Source organism: Lineus longissimus, chromosome 8, assembly GCF_910592395.1.
Source record: "Lineus longissimus chromosome 8, tnLinLong1.2, whole genome shotgun sequence".
NCBI classification, from domain to species: Eukaryota; Metazoa; Nemertea; class Pilidiophora; order Heteronemertea; family Lineidae; genus Lineus; species Lineus longissimus.
This window is the reverse complement of record NC_088315.1, coordinates 11,308,383-11,321,813: the sequence shown is the minus strand read 5'-3', so window position 1 is coordinate 11,321,813 and position 13,431 is coordinate 11,308,383. Positions and strand designations below refer to the sequence as shown.

General features: G+C 40.4%; 1 protein-coding gene across 4 annotated transcripts in view; it reads left to right on the top strand.

Moving 5' to 3' along the window:
- LOC135492916 (E3 ubiquitin-protein ligase RNF213-like) overlaps nucleotides 1-13,431 on the top strand; it is a 201,034-nt gene that overhangs the window by 96,962 nt on the left and 90,641 nt on the right. For all 4 annotated transcript variants that reach the window (XM_064779643.1, XM_064779642.1, XM_064779645.1 and 1 more), the window contains 4 exons: nucleotides 976-1,297; nucleotides 1,759-1,857; nucleotides 12,332-12,439; nucleotides 12,737-12,920. In XM_064779643.1, the coding sequence (XP_064635713.1) occupies nucleotides 976-1,297; nucleotides 1,759-1,857; nucleotides 12,332-12,439; nucleotides 12,737-12,920 (713 nt within the window). The remainder of the gene's footprint in view (nucleotides 1-975; nucleotides 1,298-1,758; nucleotides 1,858-12,331; nucleotides 12,440-12,736; nucleotides 12,921-13,431) is intronic.

Sequence of the window (13,431 nt, the reverse complement as noted above, 5' to 3'; positions counted from 1 at the left end):
GGTTGTTTGAGAAGCACTCTATCACCGACATCAACATCAGAATAGTCCGCGTTTCGACGATTATCAGTGTCGATTTTCGCCTTTCCCTTATTTTCAGCATCATTATCGCACACTTCAAGGTCTGCATAGCCATCCACGTTTTCATTGAACACAGAGATTTCCTCGGATTTTACGGCCAGGACTCCTGCCTGTTGTAGGATGTTTTAATCCCCGATACTTTACAACATATTTCTGCAGTTCCTTTCTCCAATCCTTGTTCTCTACCCGAGTGATTCGGATCCGTTTAAGAAGAGAGTCATTTTGTCGTTCAACCTCTCCGTTTGCCTGAGCCCACCTAGCGGTAACTTGGAGATGCTTTATACCATTTTGCCTCACAATAGTCAGCAAACTCTTTTGACTTAAATTGTGGTCCTCTGTCCGATTTTATTGTCACCGGTAGACCATGACGACCAGATATTTCGTCCAGACGTTCGATTACTTTCTCAGTGATCGTAGAAGTCATAACAGCGTACTCATAGTACCGGCTGTAGTAGTTTACTACAACCAAAATGTCCATCTTACCAGATGGTAAGATGGACAATATGTCATCATATCCACTAAATTTTGAGGTAAATTAACTGGCGTGTAACTCTGTGGTGCACGCACAAAATCAAGGCATGCAAATTAACCTTTCCCAGGCCAGGCTACCTCGGCAAACAGGAAGGCATGATAAGCTGCTCTGCAATGTGGGGAATCGATTATCCAGTGTAATGAATATTTTTACCCCAGGAAATACCGGATGAATATGGCTTACATTCAGTAAACAAATCATCATACCAAGTACTTGTATTTGGTACCCATACACAGATTACATAAGCTCTGTACCGCTTTTACATATGGTATCTATTTTGCAATGTTGTTCTTCGAGAAAAAAAGTAGTATCCACTTTAATATTTGAATTAACTGTCTTTTAGTTTCGGTTTCCTTTTTTAACAGAACCAGAGACGCAGAATACCTTCTTAGCCTGTCCATGAGCCTGGTGGACCTGTTGATTAGTGAAACTCACTTTCAAGGAAGTAGGTGGCATAAAGAACGGACCCTAGTGACAGATGCAGTGGGAGTTCTGGCAGCTAGCATGAGCTATTGTAACTACTTAAGCACGTTCATGGATGAACACAATCATGCAGCTATGTTATCGTGGTTACAGCAGGAACTTAGACGGGCTCAAAAAAGAATCTTGAGTTGGCTTCATCAAATCTTGCCTGAAAGGATGAAAGAAAGAACACACTTCTCCCTTGCCGATGGTCTGGAACTAGAGGTAAAGTTTTATTCATAGATTTGTGTTTAGTCATGAGAAGAGTGCGAGACTCATGAATAGTGTTGTGTGAACCTGTCATCATCCTGCTTTGGTAGTGATATACTGTAGACAGAGCACTTGTTATTTACTTACACTTCATATATTCCCAAGCGACATGATATTCTCCTGTGCCTCTTGTGATGCTCACTGGAGAATATTGTTGATTCTTCTGGTTCGTTTTCTTTAGAACACTTGCCAGTTAAACCCAGAAAATCATAGCTTAGTGATTCACAAAACAATCAAAATATATGTTTTTTAAAAGTTTTATATCAATCTCAGTAGTTACAAGTATTAAAATACTGTTCCCTAGTACTAGTGTATCTGCTTTCAGAAGTCACTTGTGCAGATGAGGTCCAATTTACCTTCCAAAGTAACCATTCTCATTGCTGACAAATCTTGCTGATTGTAGTGCTTCTTTTCAGATTTTCTCAAAACTTCTTTATGTTGAATATGGTTTTGGTGGTCTCGATCAGTTCTGGATTCAAGGCTTGATTGACAAATTGTCTTACAGGATCCAACAAGTAAGTATAGAATGACCATGTTTCTTCCCCCAAGCTTTAAGAAGTGCCTAAATCATTTTCAATGTAGGGTCAATCCTTAAATGGTTCTAAATCATGTATCAAGGTCAAGGTATCTTGAAGTATCAAGTTCACCGGTCACTTCAACATCTATGGTCCAAGGCACGCTGCGCCCTAGCTTCTGCCTCCATATCACAGAGATGTCTGCCAGTTACAAGCAGGGTAAAATTTAGCGCAAGTATTTGTCCCCCAGTTTCAGAAAAATGTGTTTTTTATACATATTTGGGACAAAAACAATATGCCCCCCAGGTCCAAAACGTTAGATACGGCCCTGCCAAGATATTATGCATTCCATTGGATCTCTGACCATTGGTACAAGATGTGAAGCCTCTCCAAGCAATACCGGCAGGAGTTGTGGTAGTGTCGATGGGCAAAAAAAATGAACCGAGCTGAAAGATATGTCTGCTGTGTGTAAAAATTCCTCATCTTTCCTTAAAATAGAAATGTGACATTTGGAAAGTCTTTGAATTCGATATTTAATAAGATGCATAATATATTGAACCTTTTACTTACATGGTATCATTTTCTTTGGCATTTGGGCCCAGAGATTAAACTTTCATGTCCAAACTTAATTACACTTGTTCTGGATGGTGACCAGAAATAGATAAAGCAGTAGTGATGATGTGATTAAGCTCAAAATGTACCATTCAATTTCAAAAGATTTTAAAGGTGAGAAAGAACGATATTGTTGAAAAATCTTATACTTCCTAGCATTTCATAAGTTTCTACGATAATGGTCAAGCTGAAAACAGCCAGTTGTAATGGCTATAGAAGCAAAGTGACAATATTTCTGCTTCGATGTACTTCGACTACGTCATTGAAAGTGCAGCAGATCAGATTCTTTCAAACTTTTTGGAAATATATTTGTGGTATGCAAGAAATCAGGGTGCCTATAAACGCTCATAATGAACAAGGAAACCAAAGAAATGCATGTTTCATAATTGTACTAAACCTGACTTCACTAGAGGTTCTTGCCTAAGAACATAAAAGATTTTATGACCAGAAAGAAGATAACCATATTTTTTATTCTGTTTTTGAGGATATCTGAAAATTCATCTCATTTCAGTTCAAAAAGTTAGAATTCGGACACGTATCCGAATTCAGATACCGTATCAGAATTCGGATATTCTGATACTTTGGACCAGATTTTCACTAATATGTCCGTCCATTGGGGGGAGGAAACAAATATAGGACAGCAGTTTATGTTTGCATGATTTAGTAAAAAATGTGCACAACACTGTTAAACCGGCTTTTGAAAATTTTCCTGAGCGTTTGCTTGTAAGCAGCAATCACATCCAGCCGATGTACATTTCCCTGTGCATCATATGTGTCTATTATTTTGTACTGAAGAATTCGGTACTTTCTAAAAGGAAGCAAATGATGTGGTCCAAAATCTGGGGTCAGTTTCAGAAATTGAAGCCAAGAAAAGCTCTAAAATGTGTCTTCACAAAGGTGGTCTTGGTGGGTAGTGGGCGTGTCCTTCAGTTAAGCCCTTTCCTAAGATTTAGGGGTATCCGGATTTTGATATGGGGTATCTGAATTCTGATATGTGTAACTGAATTCCGATACGTATCCAAATTCTAACATTTCTCGAACTGATTTGAATGAAAGGAAAGTAAGAATTTGGCAAAACTAAAAGTCCGACCACAAAAATGCAAATCAGTGTGCCGCCAGCTTTGTTCCGGTCAGGAAAGAGAAACAAATATGATGGTGCACTGACTTGAAATTTTGTGGTCAGATTTTTAGATTCACCAACTTTTTAACTTACCTTCATTCAAAAGAGTTTAAATTTATCTGAATCATATAGAACTTCTGACTCCACGTCGAGCTTACTGTCAAACCATGCAGTCGGAGTAGGTTGAGAATTATCCTTTGCCTCGTTCCATTCCAGCCTTTAAAGAGATGGGGTGGGACCAAGATTTGTATATATCAAAATGAACGAGCACTCTGTCAACCTCTATTCCCTGGAGTCAATGTGCTCCCCACTTCCAGTGGTCCTCGTATTAACCGCTGGACACACCTAAAAAATAAAAGCTCTGAGATCAGTTAATGAAAATTTACATAAATTTCAATGAAGTCACTCGCTATATCACATGTCATTTTATCTGTAACATATGATGATGAACACATGAAATTATAATTTTGCTTCTGGTAATGATATGAAAAGCAATCCAAGCCTCCTCGCTCTTGAGCTTTGGTTATCATTACTGTGTTATTTTCCCAATTCGGCAAATAAACAACAAATTGCTTTAAAATATTTCATATGACATTATCTAGAATATTAATGACTAATAGTTACCATTTGCCTTGTTTGCTGCATGATTATTGTGAATTGACTGCAACAAAGACTTGTCATCAGGATTAAATGACAGCCACTTGGATTTGTTTATATGGTGGTACTATTTTAAGCAGGTGGCAAAATATTATATTGAAATTAGTGACAAAGAATTTATTTTTGTATGTTCGTGTCAGGTATCTTCATTTATGTCTACTGTAAGACGCGTTCTCAATTTAAAACTTATTTGGTCGGCAACAAAATGTTCTTGTCATGTAGAAACATTTGGTGACATATAACGGCCAAATAGATGGGTCAGTGGTCACACATACTTCGTCACCTCCAGATTCTGACCTCGACGTGGCATATGACAGACTGTTGAGTTAACAGGGTCTATGGTGCAGCCATTTTGTATTGCCAGTCAGGTAGTCCCTGGATGTAGAGGTTGGCCTCGTCTTTACTTCTTATTATTGGCGCTAGATGGCGGGCAGTATTATCTCGACTACATTGCCAATTGTTACCTGAAACAAGGTTGTTAAAATTATAATGATAACATGCCCAAGCACATGGGGCAGTATGTGGACACTTGCAGTGCGCTCGATCACCCGCCAAACTATGATACGTTATACGTTGGTTATACATAATATTGTTTATTATTGCTCGTCGAGGCACTGAGTCATTGTGTCGTGGTTAGGAAATGACATCCATTTCATGCACAAAAGGTCTTAAAAAGGTTTTAGAGCAGAAAACGCCAGGATTGCTGGGGACAATCAATGCAGTCTCTTTGTATTTACTCAGGTAACGATAAAAATCTGAACCCAGAGAATGATCCAAATATTAGTCTTAGTTCCACCTATCAAAATCCCCGGGTTTTTCGACACCCGTGTCTTCGCCGTTTGTAAGAAAAAACCCGACGAGCACTTTCACCTATAAAATCAGCATAAGATATTGTTAGTCGATCCGGCGACAGGTGCCGCTGCAGTTAGTACCTCTCCTGTGTTTTGTAAATGTTGGAGGTTAGAAAGTGTGTATCACGCATGCGCCGTAGGGACAGGAATCAAATGCGCCTTCTGTCGCCGTGCTAAGGAACTACAGATTGCCGTGTTTCTTGCGCTTCCATCTATTAGAAAACCCCGTGTCAAACTCGAGTTTAAATTAGCCCCATCGATCTTGATGGGGCTAACAGACACAGGGTTTGCACACACGGGTCTATTTAAGCACTGCAATTCAAAGGTGGAAGCACCAAAAACACGGAGATTTACTAGGTGGTAGCACAACTACTATCTACGCAAAGTACAAAATGCATATCTGGGAAAAGCATTAATGCGAACAGAGATCCCCTTACGTAACAACCATCTGTGTTTTACTTAGTTTTTTTTTTGTCCGAACGCAAAACTCAAAGTAGAATCCTTACTGATTTTGCCATTGGATTAGAATGGATTGGTGCTGCATTTCAAAAAGAACATGATTTCGGGGTAAAATTCATGCAGTGTGGGAATCCATGATTTTGATTGCTACAAATAAATTTGATGAGGTCCTTTTTCTTGGAAATGATAGGTCACCAGAGAAGAACTGTGCGATTGTTTTTTGTATGTGTATTGTCAACGATTTTCTGAATGCCAAAAGGCGAATTGCATGTGCAATGTTGAAAATACACCAATTGCCTTGAATGAACATCTTATCAATAGCCGCGCGTACACCACCTGAAAATGGACCACCAATCTTGGTTCGCGAACCAATGCCGCATCATCGAAAATCCACCAAGCGCGTACACCACCGCTGCAGCTAGTTATAAAATCCGGCAACAGATGGCGCACAAAAAAATAAATTGCTCTCCACGCTTCCTGCTTCGGAAGTACAAATATCGTGCACTTACGCTATTTCAATGGCTCCTACAACACTGCACACTCATTGACAATTTTGTTGGCACTTTTAGGACCCATTTTCGATTGTTTACGAACGCGGTTGAATGTCAAAATTTCTGTCAAGATTTCCTGCCAACTTTAGTTTGTTTACATTTTCTGAGCATGCGCAGAAAGCGCCATTTCGAAAGTGCCGCCTGTCGCCGAACCATCTAACTAGCTAATTGCCGATCAATTAGCCCGTACACCACGCCAAAGCCGAGCTTTTAACAAGCCGGGCGAATTTGGACCATCAAGCTTGATGGGACAAATTCGCCCGGCAATTTGTACCGGCAATGGATTGCCGAACAAATTTGTCGTGGCAATGTGGTGGTGTACGTGCAATTGGTCAACCAATATTTCGAGGTGTACGTGCAACCAATAATCCTTGTCGAAGGCTACATGTAGATTTTAATCAACATGGCAAAATAATCATGGTAAAATACATTTTCAGCGATGTACACACTCGCCTTGGAAAAGCTTAATGACATAGCATCATTCTTGTTCTACAATGTAAATTGTCCAATTTCAGAATACTGAACTGGAGGATATTCAAATGAAATTTAATGAACCAAATAGTTGATCATCAAAAAAGGCCTATTTGCGAATATATAATCCCTGCGTCAATTCCATTGACCAAATAATTACCAATATAGGGGACAACATTCTGCTGGAGACCAATGATGATAAATGAAATCAATGATAATGGTCAATGTAACCAAAACTATTTTCAGGCCTTTACCTTATGGCCGCTGTACACGGTCAATCATTTTCATCAAACTTTTTCATCAATCTTTTTGGTCAAATTTGTATGTAGAGGGTCCCGCCATACACGGTCAATCATTTTCATCCAATCATTCACAAAATGGCTCCCGTGCAGTCAAGACTGCTTGTGGCCGTTGCTGCGTCAGCTGCCGTTGCTGCTATGGCAATAGCCATGGCCGCATTGAAGAAGAAACGACGACGACGACGCCGATATTGGACACGGCCATGGATCCTTCGAAGAGCATCCAAAGGGGCATATGCCATGCTAAACGAGGAGCTCAGGCTGGAAGACCCCGCTTCTTACAAAAACTATATGCGTATGGATGAAGAGATATTTGCTGACCGTTAAGAAAGAGCAGCTTCTGGAACCACCATACGGTTGGCTTGTGCACATCCTTTGCCGCAGCACCACTTCTTTTGGTCTTGTTTATCTTCTCCATTTCCCTAGCAAAGTTGCTACGTAGCCCGTTCATTTTTTTCTTCACGTCATCAACCGTGCAGTCACTCTTTTCCTTGCAGACATCCTCAAGTACCTCTTGGTAGGCCAGTTCCTTCTTAACGCGATTGTGGTACAGGGCATATTTGGTGTTGTATAGGATTGGGTGGGCCCTATACGACTCTATCATGATTTCCACTGCCCTCTGCGTCCAGCCCATGTTGTCGTCTATGAGAGGCAAACTATGGAATCTCGGCCTTGCATTACAAACCCGTCAAATTGCATAACCACCGTCATCATGAAGGAGGAATGGACGATCATTGATTTCGGTGAACCCACGAACAATTCAATTCAATAGGGTTAATTGTTCAATAAATATCCATGCCCGCTGTACACGGTCAAATTTTATCAATTCGTCATTCAAAAATAGGACCGGCTCTATTCCATCAATCTTTGATTGATGGAAAATATTTCATCCAATTTCCCACCATACACGATCAATCTTTTCGGTCAAATTTTTTTCATCCAATTTTGAGGGATCGTGTACAGCGGGCATTATTCATAATTTCTCGCCTAACCCATTTCAACATAATAGCATTCCGCGAAGATGACGTCACTGCAGCTGCTGCCCTCTATTTTCCCATCGCTGAATTACAGGCAATGTCGGACAAACATGCGGTTTCGTAATGGATTCAGGCTTTCTAACTAGGGCAGTTAGATTCAATCTGGCACATGTCCGAGTGTTGGAAATACTACATAATTGTTCTGAATATTTCTCTCTCTGACTCTATGGTATCATTCATGCTAAAAACAATGCAGGGTCAAAGATAATTGACTTTGAAATAAGCTCAAATGCGTAGAAATAAGTGTCGATGTCCGACTGTCACGTGACTAAGACGTCATCAATATCTTATTCAAATGACCTTGTGAGCTATAAATAGTAACTTCGCGGAATGCTATTACTGAGTGACTGCAAGGCCAATAACTAAGGAATCACCACCCTTCATTTTCGGGCTGCTTTGCAATATTTACGATAGCATATAAAATTACTTCAGCCATAACCAAAACGTGTGTTCCAAATTACGTAAGGGCGGTTTTGAGATCCGTAACATTCACTTTCACCAGTCTTTCAATAAGGCTCTGCTTTCAACAGGTAACTTAGACCCGAACTCATTCAGATAATCTTGTCAAATAATATAGACTGGGTAAGGTGGCCGTATTCACATTCATTAGCGAACTGTAGTGCCAATCTGATCGCGCCCAATATTGACTCCAACTTCATCTCTGAATTTTCCTTCACCATTTTACTTTTCTCAACATTATGTCATCCTGCTTGCTCGAGCGTGACCTCGATGAAGTCATTGATGATTTTTCTTAAAAGTTGACACAAAGTTCGCTCAACATGCCTTTCATTTCCTACACTTTATGCAAAATTAACGACAGGATTTATGTCCTAACCCATCAGTTAATGTGTGTTAAAATGTGTTGGGTCTCAGTCACCGAAATACGTTCTTGCATAGGTGGCTAATCAATGTTGGAGGTTATTCGGCACTTGACGAGGAGGCGTGTTGGAGGCGCGGTTTTGAAACTTTTCAATGACATTGATTGATTGAATGAGTCAGTGTCACCACATTGTCGGGGCAAGTTGAACTAATGAGGAAATAAATATCTTTTGAAAAGCGAAGAACCAATTAGATATGACTGTTTGCTTTACAATTATCTGCAGAAAATGCCCCAATTACGTAATTATTGGCGAGAGGTTTATGTATATTCCTTATGCCCATAGATCACAGGGCAAGTGGCATTTCTCTGTTCCAGTTTGTCAATCGCGACCTTTAAACATGACATCATTCATAATCTGGCCATGGTCACTCAGTGGGGGGAAGATCAAACTTTCTAGTTTAAGTTTATATACTTTGTTATCCTCTAACCTGAGTGCTTGAAGCTCTGCTTCCAGGAGACATAGAAAGAAAGATTCTATTTTCTATTTGCTCTCATGATTTTAGATTTTAAGTTATGATCATAATATTTTTTTAGTACTCTAAGATAACAACATTTTACATAAATCTGTATAGTTTCATGAACTTCTGAATCACACTGATGTGTTGGTCGAAATGCCGATTAGCGACTAAGTGTATTTAAGTTGACTGTAGATATTGGCAGTCTCGTGATTTCTAGAATGTTGTTTTATCATGTTTATAAAAGTTCTATAACTTATGCCCGCTGTACACGATCCCTCAAAATTGGATGAAAAAAATTTGACCGAAAAGATTGATCGTGTATGGTGGGAAATTGGATGAAATATTTTCCATCAATCAAAGATTGATGGAATAGAGCCGGTCCTATTTTTGAATGACGAATTGATAAAATTTGACCGTGTACAGCGGGCATGGATATTTATTGAACAATTAACCCTATTGAATTGAATTGTTCGTGGGTTCACCGAAATCAATGATCGTCCATTCCTCCTTCATGATGACGGTGGTTATGCAATTTGACGGGTTTGTAATGCAAGGCCTAGATTCCACAGTTTGCCTCTCATAGACGACAACATGGGCTGGACGCAGAGGCAGTGGAAATCATGATAGAGTCGTATAGGGCCCACCCAATCCTATACAACACCAAAGATGCCCTGTACCACAATCGCGTTAAGAAGGAACTGGCCTACCAAGAGGTACTTGAGGATGTCTGCAAGGAAAAGAGTGACTGCACGGTTGATGACATGAAGAAAAAAATGAACGGGCTACGTAGCAACTTTGCTAGGGAAATGGAGAAGATAAACAAGACCAAAAGAAGTGGTGCTGCGGCAAAGGATGTGCACAAGCCAACCGTATGGTGGTTCCAGAAGCTGCTCTTTCTTAAGGACCACGTAGAGGCGAGGCCCAGTTCTTGCTCAATGTCGAGAGGCACAGATTGCAATGAAACACTTGACAAGGTAATTAATTCTTAACATCATTTTATTTCTCTGACTACAACAGAATTATTCACTGACTGTACACACACAGTTATACAAGAATGGCTGCCTCATTCTACGCTGCAAATTTACCTTGCCACGATACTCGACCAATATTATTGACATAGGAGCAAAGGTAGTCTCTCTGAGCCTGAGCCGCATTTGTAGACCTGTTGCCAGCTTGAGATGAGATGCGTTCATATGCTACTTCCGACTTTCTCACCTCTCTCCAATCACCATCTGTTACCTGGCCTCTGCTCGTGTCTTCTCTATCCATGGAACTAGGAGGGAAGTACCGAGCAGGGCTCCTCGTGCGGAGATAGTTGTGAAGGGCGCATGTAGCAAGGATTACTCTCTCTACCTTATCGGGTGATAATAACATCGGTGCAAGAAGGACTCTGAAGCGATTTGCCAGAATCCCAAACGCATTCTCAACAACGCGTCTCGCCCTGCTCAGCCTGTAGTTAAAAATTCTGTGGTCAATATCAAGGTTTCGGAACAGGTACGGTTTCATCATGTAAGTATGCAGAGGGAATGCATCGTCTCCTACCAAAAAATAAGGAATTGGGGCGGTACAATATTTCAGGGGTTCAGCATCTGGAAAATCTATACTTCCGTCTACTATAGCCTTGTTTAGGTCACTTTTAGCAAAAACACCCCCATCTCCCACACGGCCATTTGTCCCTGCGTCAATCATAAGAAATTTATAGTCTGCATCAACCAAAGCGAATAGAATCAAACTATGGGTATTCTTGTAGTTGAAAAAGTACGATCCACACTTCAGAGGTGGGCGAAAAGTCACATGTTTGCCGTCGATAGCTCCAAGACAGTGGGATAGATTCCATCTGTACTCAAAATCTCTAGAAACCTGAAGCCACTCTTGTGCGTTCGCTGGCATCTGAAAAAAGGAAAAGTTGCAATGTTAACCTCCACTTTCAGGACTCCTCTGCTAATGACGACTCCGACCAAGAGTTGCATGATGAATCACCACGTCCTGGAACGCCATCGGTAGGATACTCAGCCAAACCGTGCACATCCCAGGAACCGAGTAGACCTAAACCAAGGGCGAAAAAGAGTCGTTCTGTAGAGGAGTCGATGTTGCACACAGCAGCTGATGATTTGACTGAATTGAAAGATGCTGTTGTCAGCTCAAACATGAATGAAAGCACTAGTACACCAACGCAGAACGAGGACCAATTTGATATTTTTGGTAAATTTGTAGCTTGCGAAATGCGCAGCCTGCAGCATGCTGACATAAGGCAAAGTGCAAAAAGGAAAATAAACATGGCGCTTCTTGATGTGCAAGAGTCTGAGTTGGGCAGAAATACTCAGTTGACTAGAAGAGTCCCTCCGCAGCACATTAATAATGCAACAGTTCCTCCTGGAAAACATGGTTACAACCAGCAGTGTTCCATCATGACGTATAACGGTCAGCCTAGTCGTAAAGATTTTCCAAATGTAACAACTTCAAATGCATGTAGCATGGGGAACACCGCTGATATTCTTGGTAATGCCATGATGCAAACATTTTACAGTACTGAATGATTGTGCATTTAAGTATTTTGTTATTGTAAAGTCAGCTACAGCAAGAAATAAAAAATGGTTAAAAGGAAAACATTGCAGTGTCATTTTCATAGTGTTCGTATTACCTTTATGAAATCGCCTTTCAAAACCGTGTAGAGGGCATCGCACATCTCTGGAACAATTCTACCTATCGTGCAGGCGCTAATCCTTGTTGAGAACTCTAGACTTTGGAATGTTTCTCCAGTTGCCAAGAAACGCAACGTCACCGCTAAACGTTCGGCAGGAGTGATTGCCTGGCGCATATTGGTGTCTGACCTATAAACGTATGGAGTGACTCTATCAACGAGATCAGCAAATATCTCTTCATCCATACGCAAAGTTCAGAGCCTTCAAGCGTTTCAACTGATCAAGCGTAGCCATCTCGTCAAGTTTGTCGTAGCCATGCAAACCCTCATTCAGACGATTTCTGAGGAGATAGATCATCAGTTGACGAAAAAATGTTATCAATAACTACTTCAATTTTTCTCATGTTATTTGATACATATTGTTATCATTTGATGCAGGTCAGCCCTCGAGAGCGTGCGGAAATGTTCTGTTGTGGCCTGATAGATTTCAGCAAGTACCACAAGCTGATAGAGACACGTTTCAGTGACGCAGTATTCGATATCTTGGTACGTAGGATGATTCTTTCAGGTCATGGTAGAGTAATCTGTTCAGCTTAAGTTACCTCTTTGTGTGATGCTGGCATGATGGATGTTTGAAATAAATCATTCGTTGTTAAATGTCTATTTTGAAGATCCATATTTTGTCAGCGCCATGACATATGCAATTATACCATTTCTGACGACGAATGCAGACAGGTCGAAAAGTGTTGTGTTCAGATTATAGATTTGCAAATAACGGCAAACATTCTGTTGTTCACTGAATGATGTACATTGTTTAATTGAAAGAGTTTGCTTTTTTGACAGAATGAGGTGGACCTCCTTCGCATTGGTTATGACAGTTCATCCGCGAAGTTCCGAATTCTTGTGTCAAGCAAATTTAGGGACGCTTGGAGAAAGGAAGTGGGGGATTTGGACAACAGAGATAGGATCCTCCTGCATCTGCTAAGCTGGCCAGCATCACCTGGATATCTTGAGATCTATCAAAATGGTAAGTTTAAGTAATTGTGCTTTGTTTCTATTAACGGCCAGACAACACACCTCAAATATCAAATAAGGATGCAGAACCCTAAATCGCGCTTACACTGACAACACTCTCCATTTACAATTCCCTTGTTGTAAGTGAGGATAAACTTATCTAGATTTGAATGTGAATGATTGAAACTTAAAAAGGGGAACCATGAATAATAGGTTGTAATTCAATTTATGAAATTCTATCAGATCAACTTGACAATGCTTAAAGCCTTTACCGTGAGAGCTTGTCACCAACCTTACCTGTAATCTTCACCATAATATCTCAAGATGTCACTAACGTCTTTGTTCAGTCCTTTGCTATGTTATGGCGTCGTTGCAGCATGATGACAACATAATTTCCTTGATGCTATGACTATTTTGTGCTGCCTCAGTTGATAATGAATCTTTACTAATACAAGCTACCAGTACATAGTTTAATTAGATATACATGTGTATGATAACCTACAAACTGAGTGTTACAGTACCCA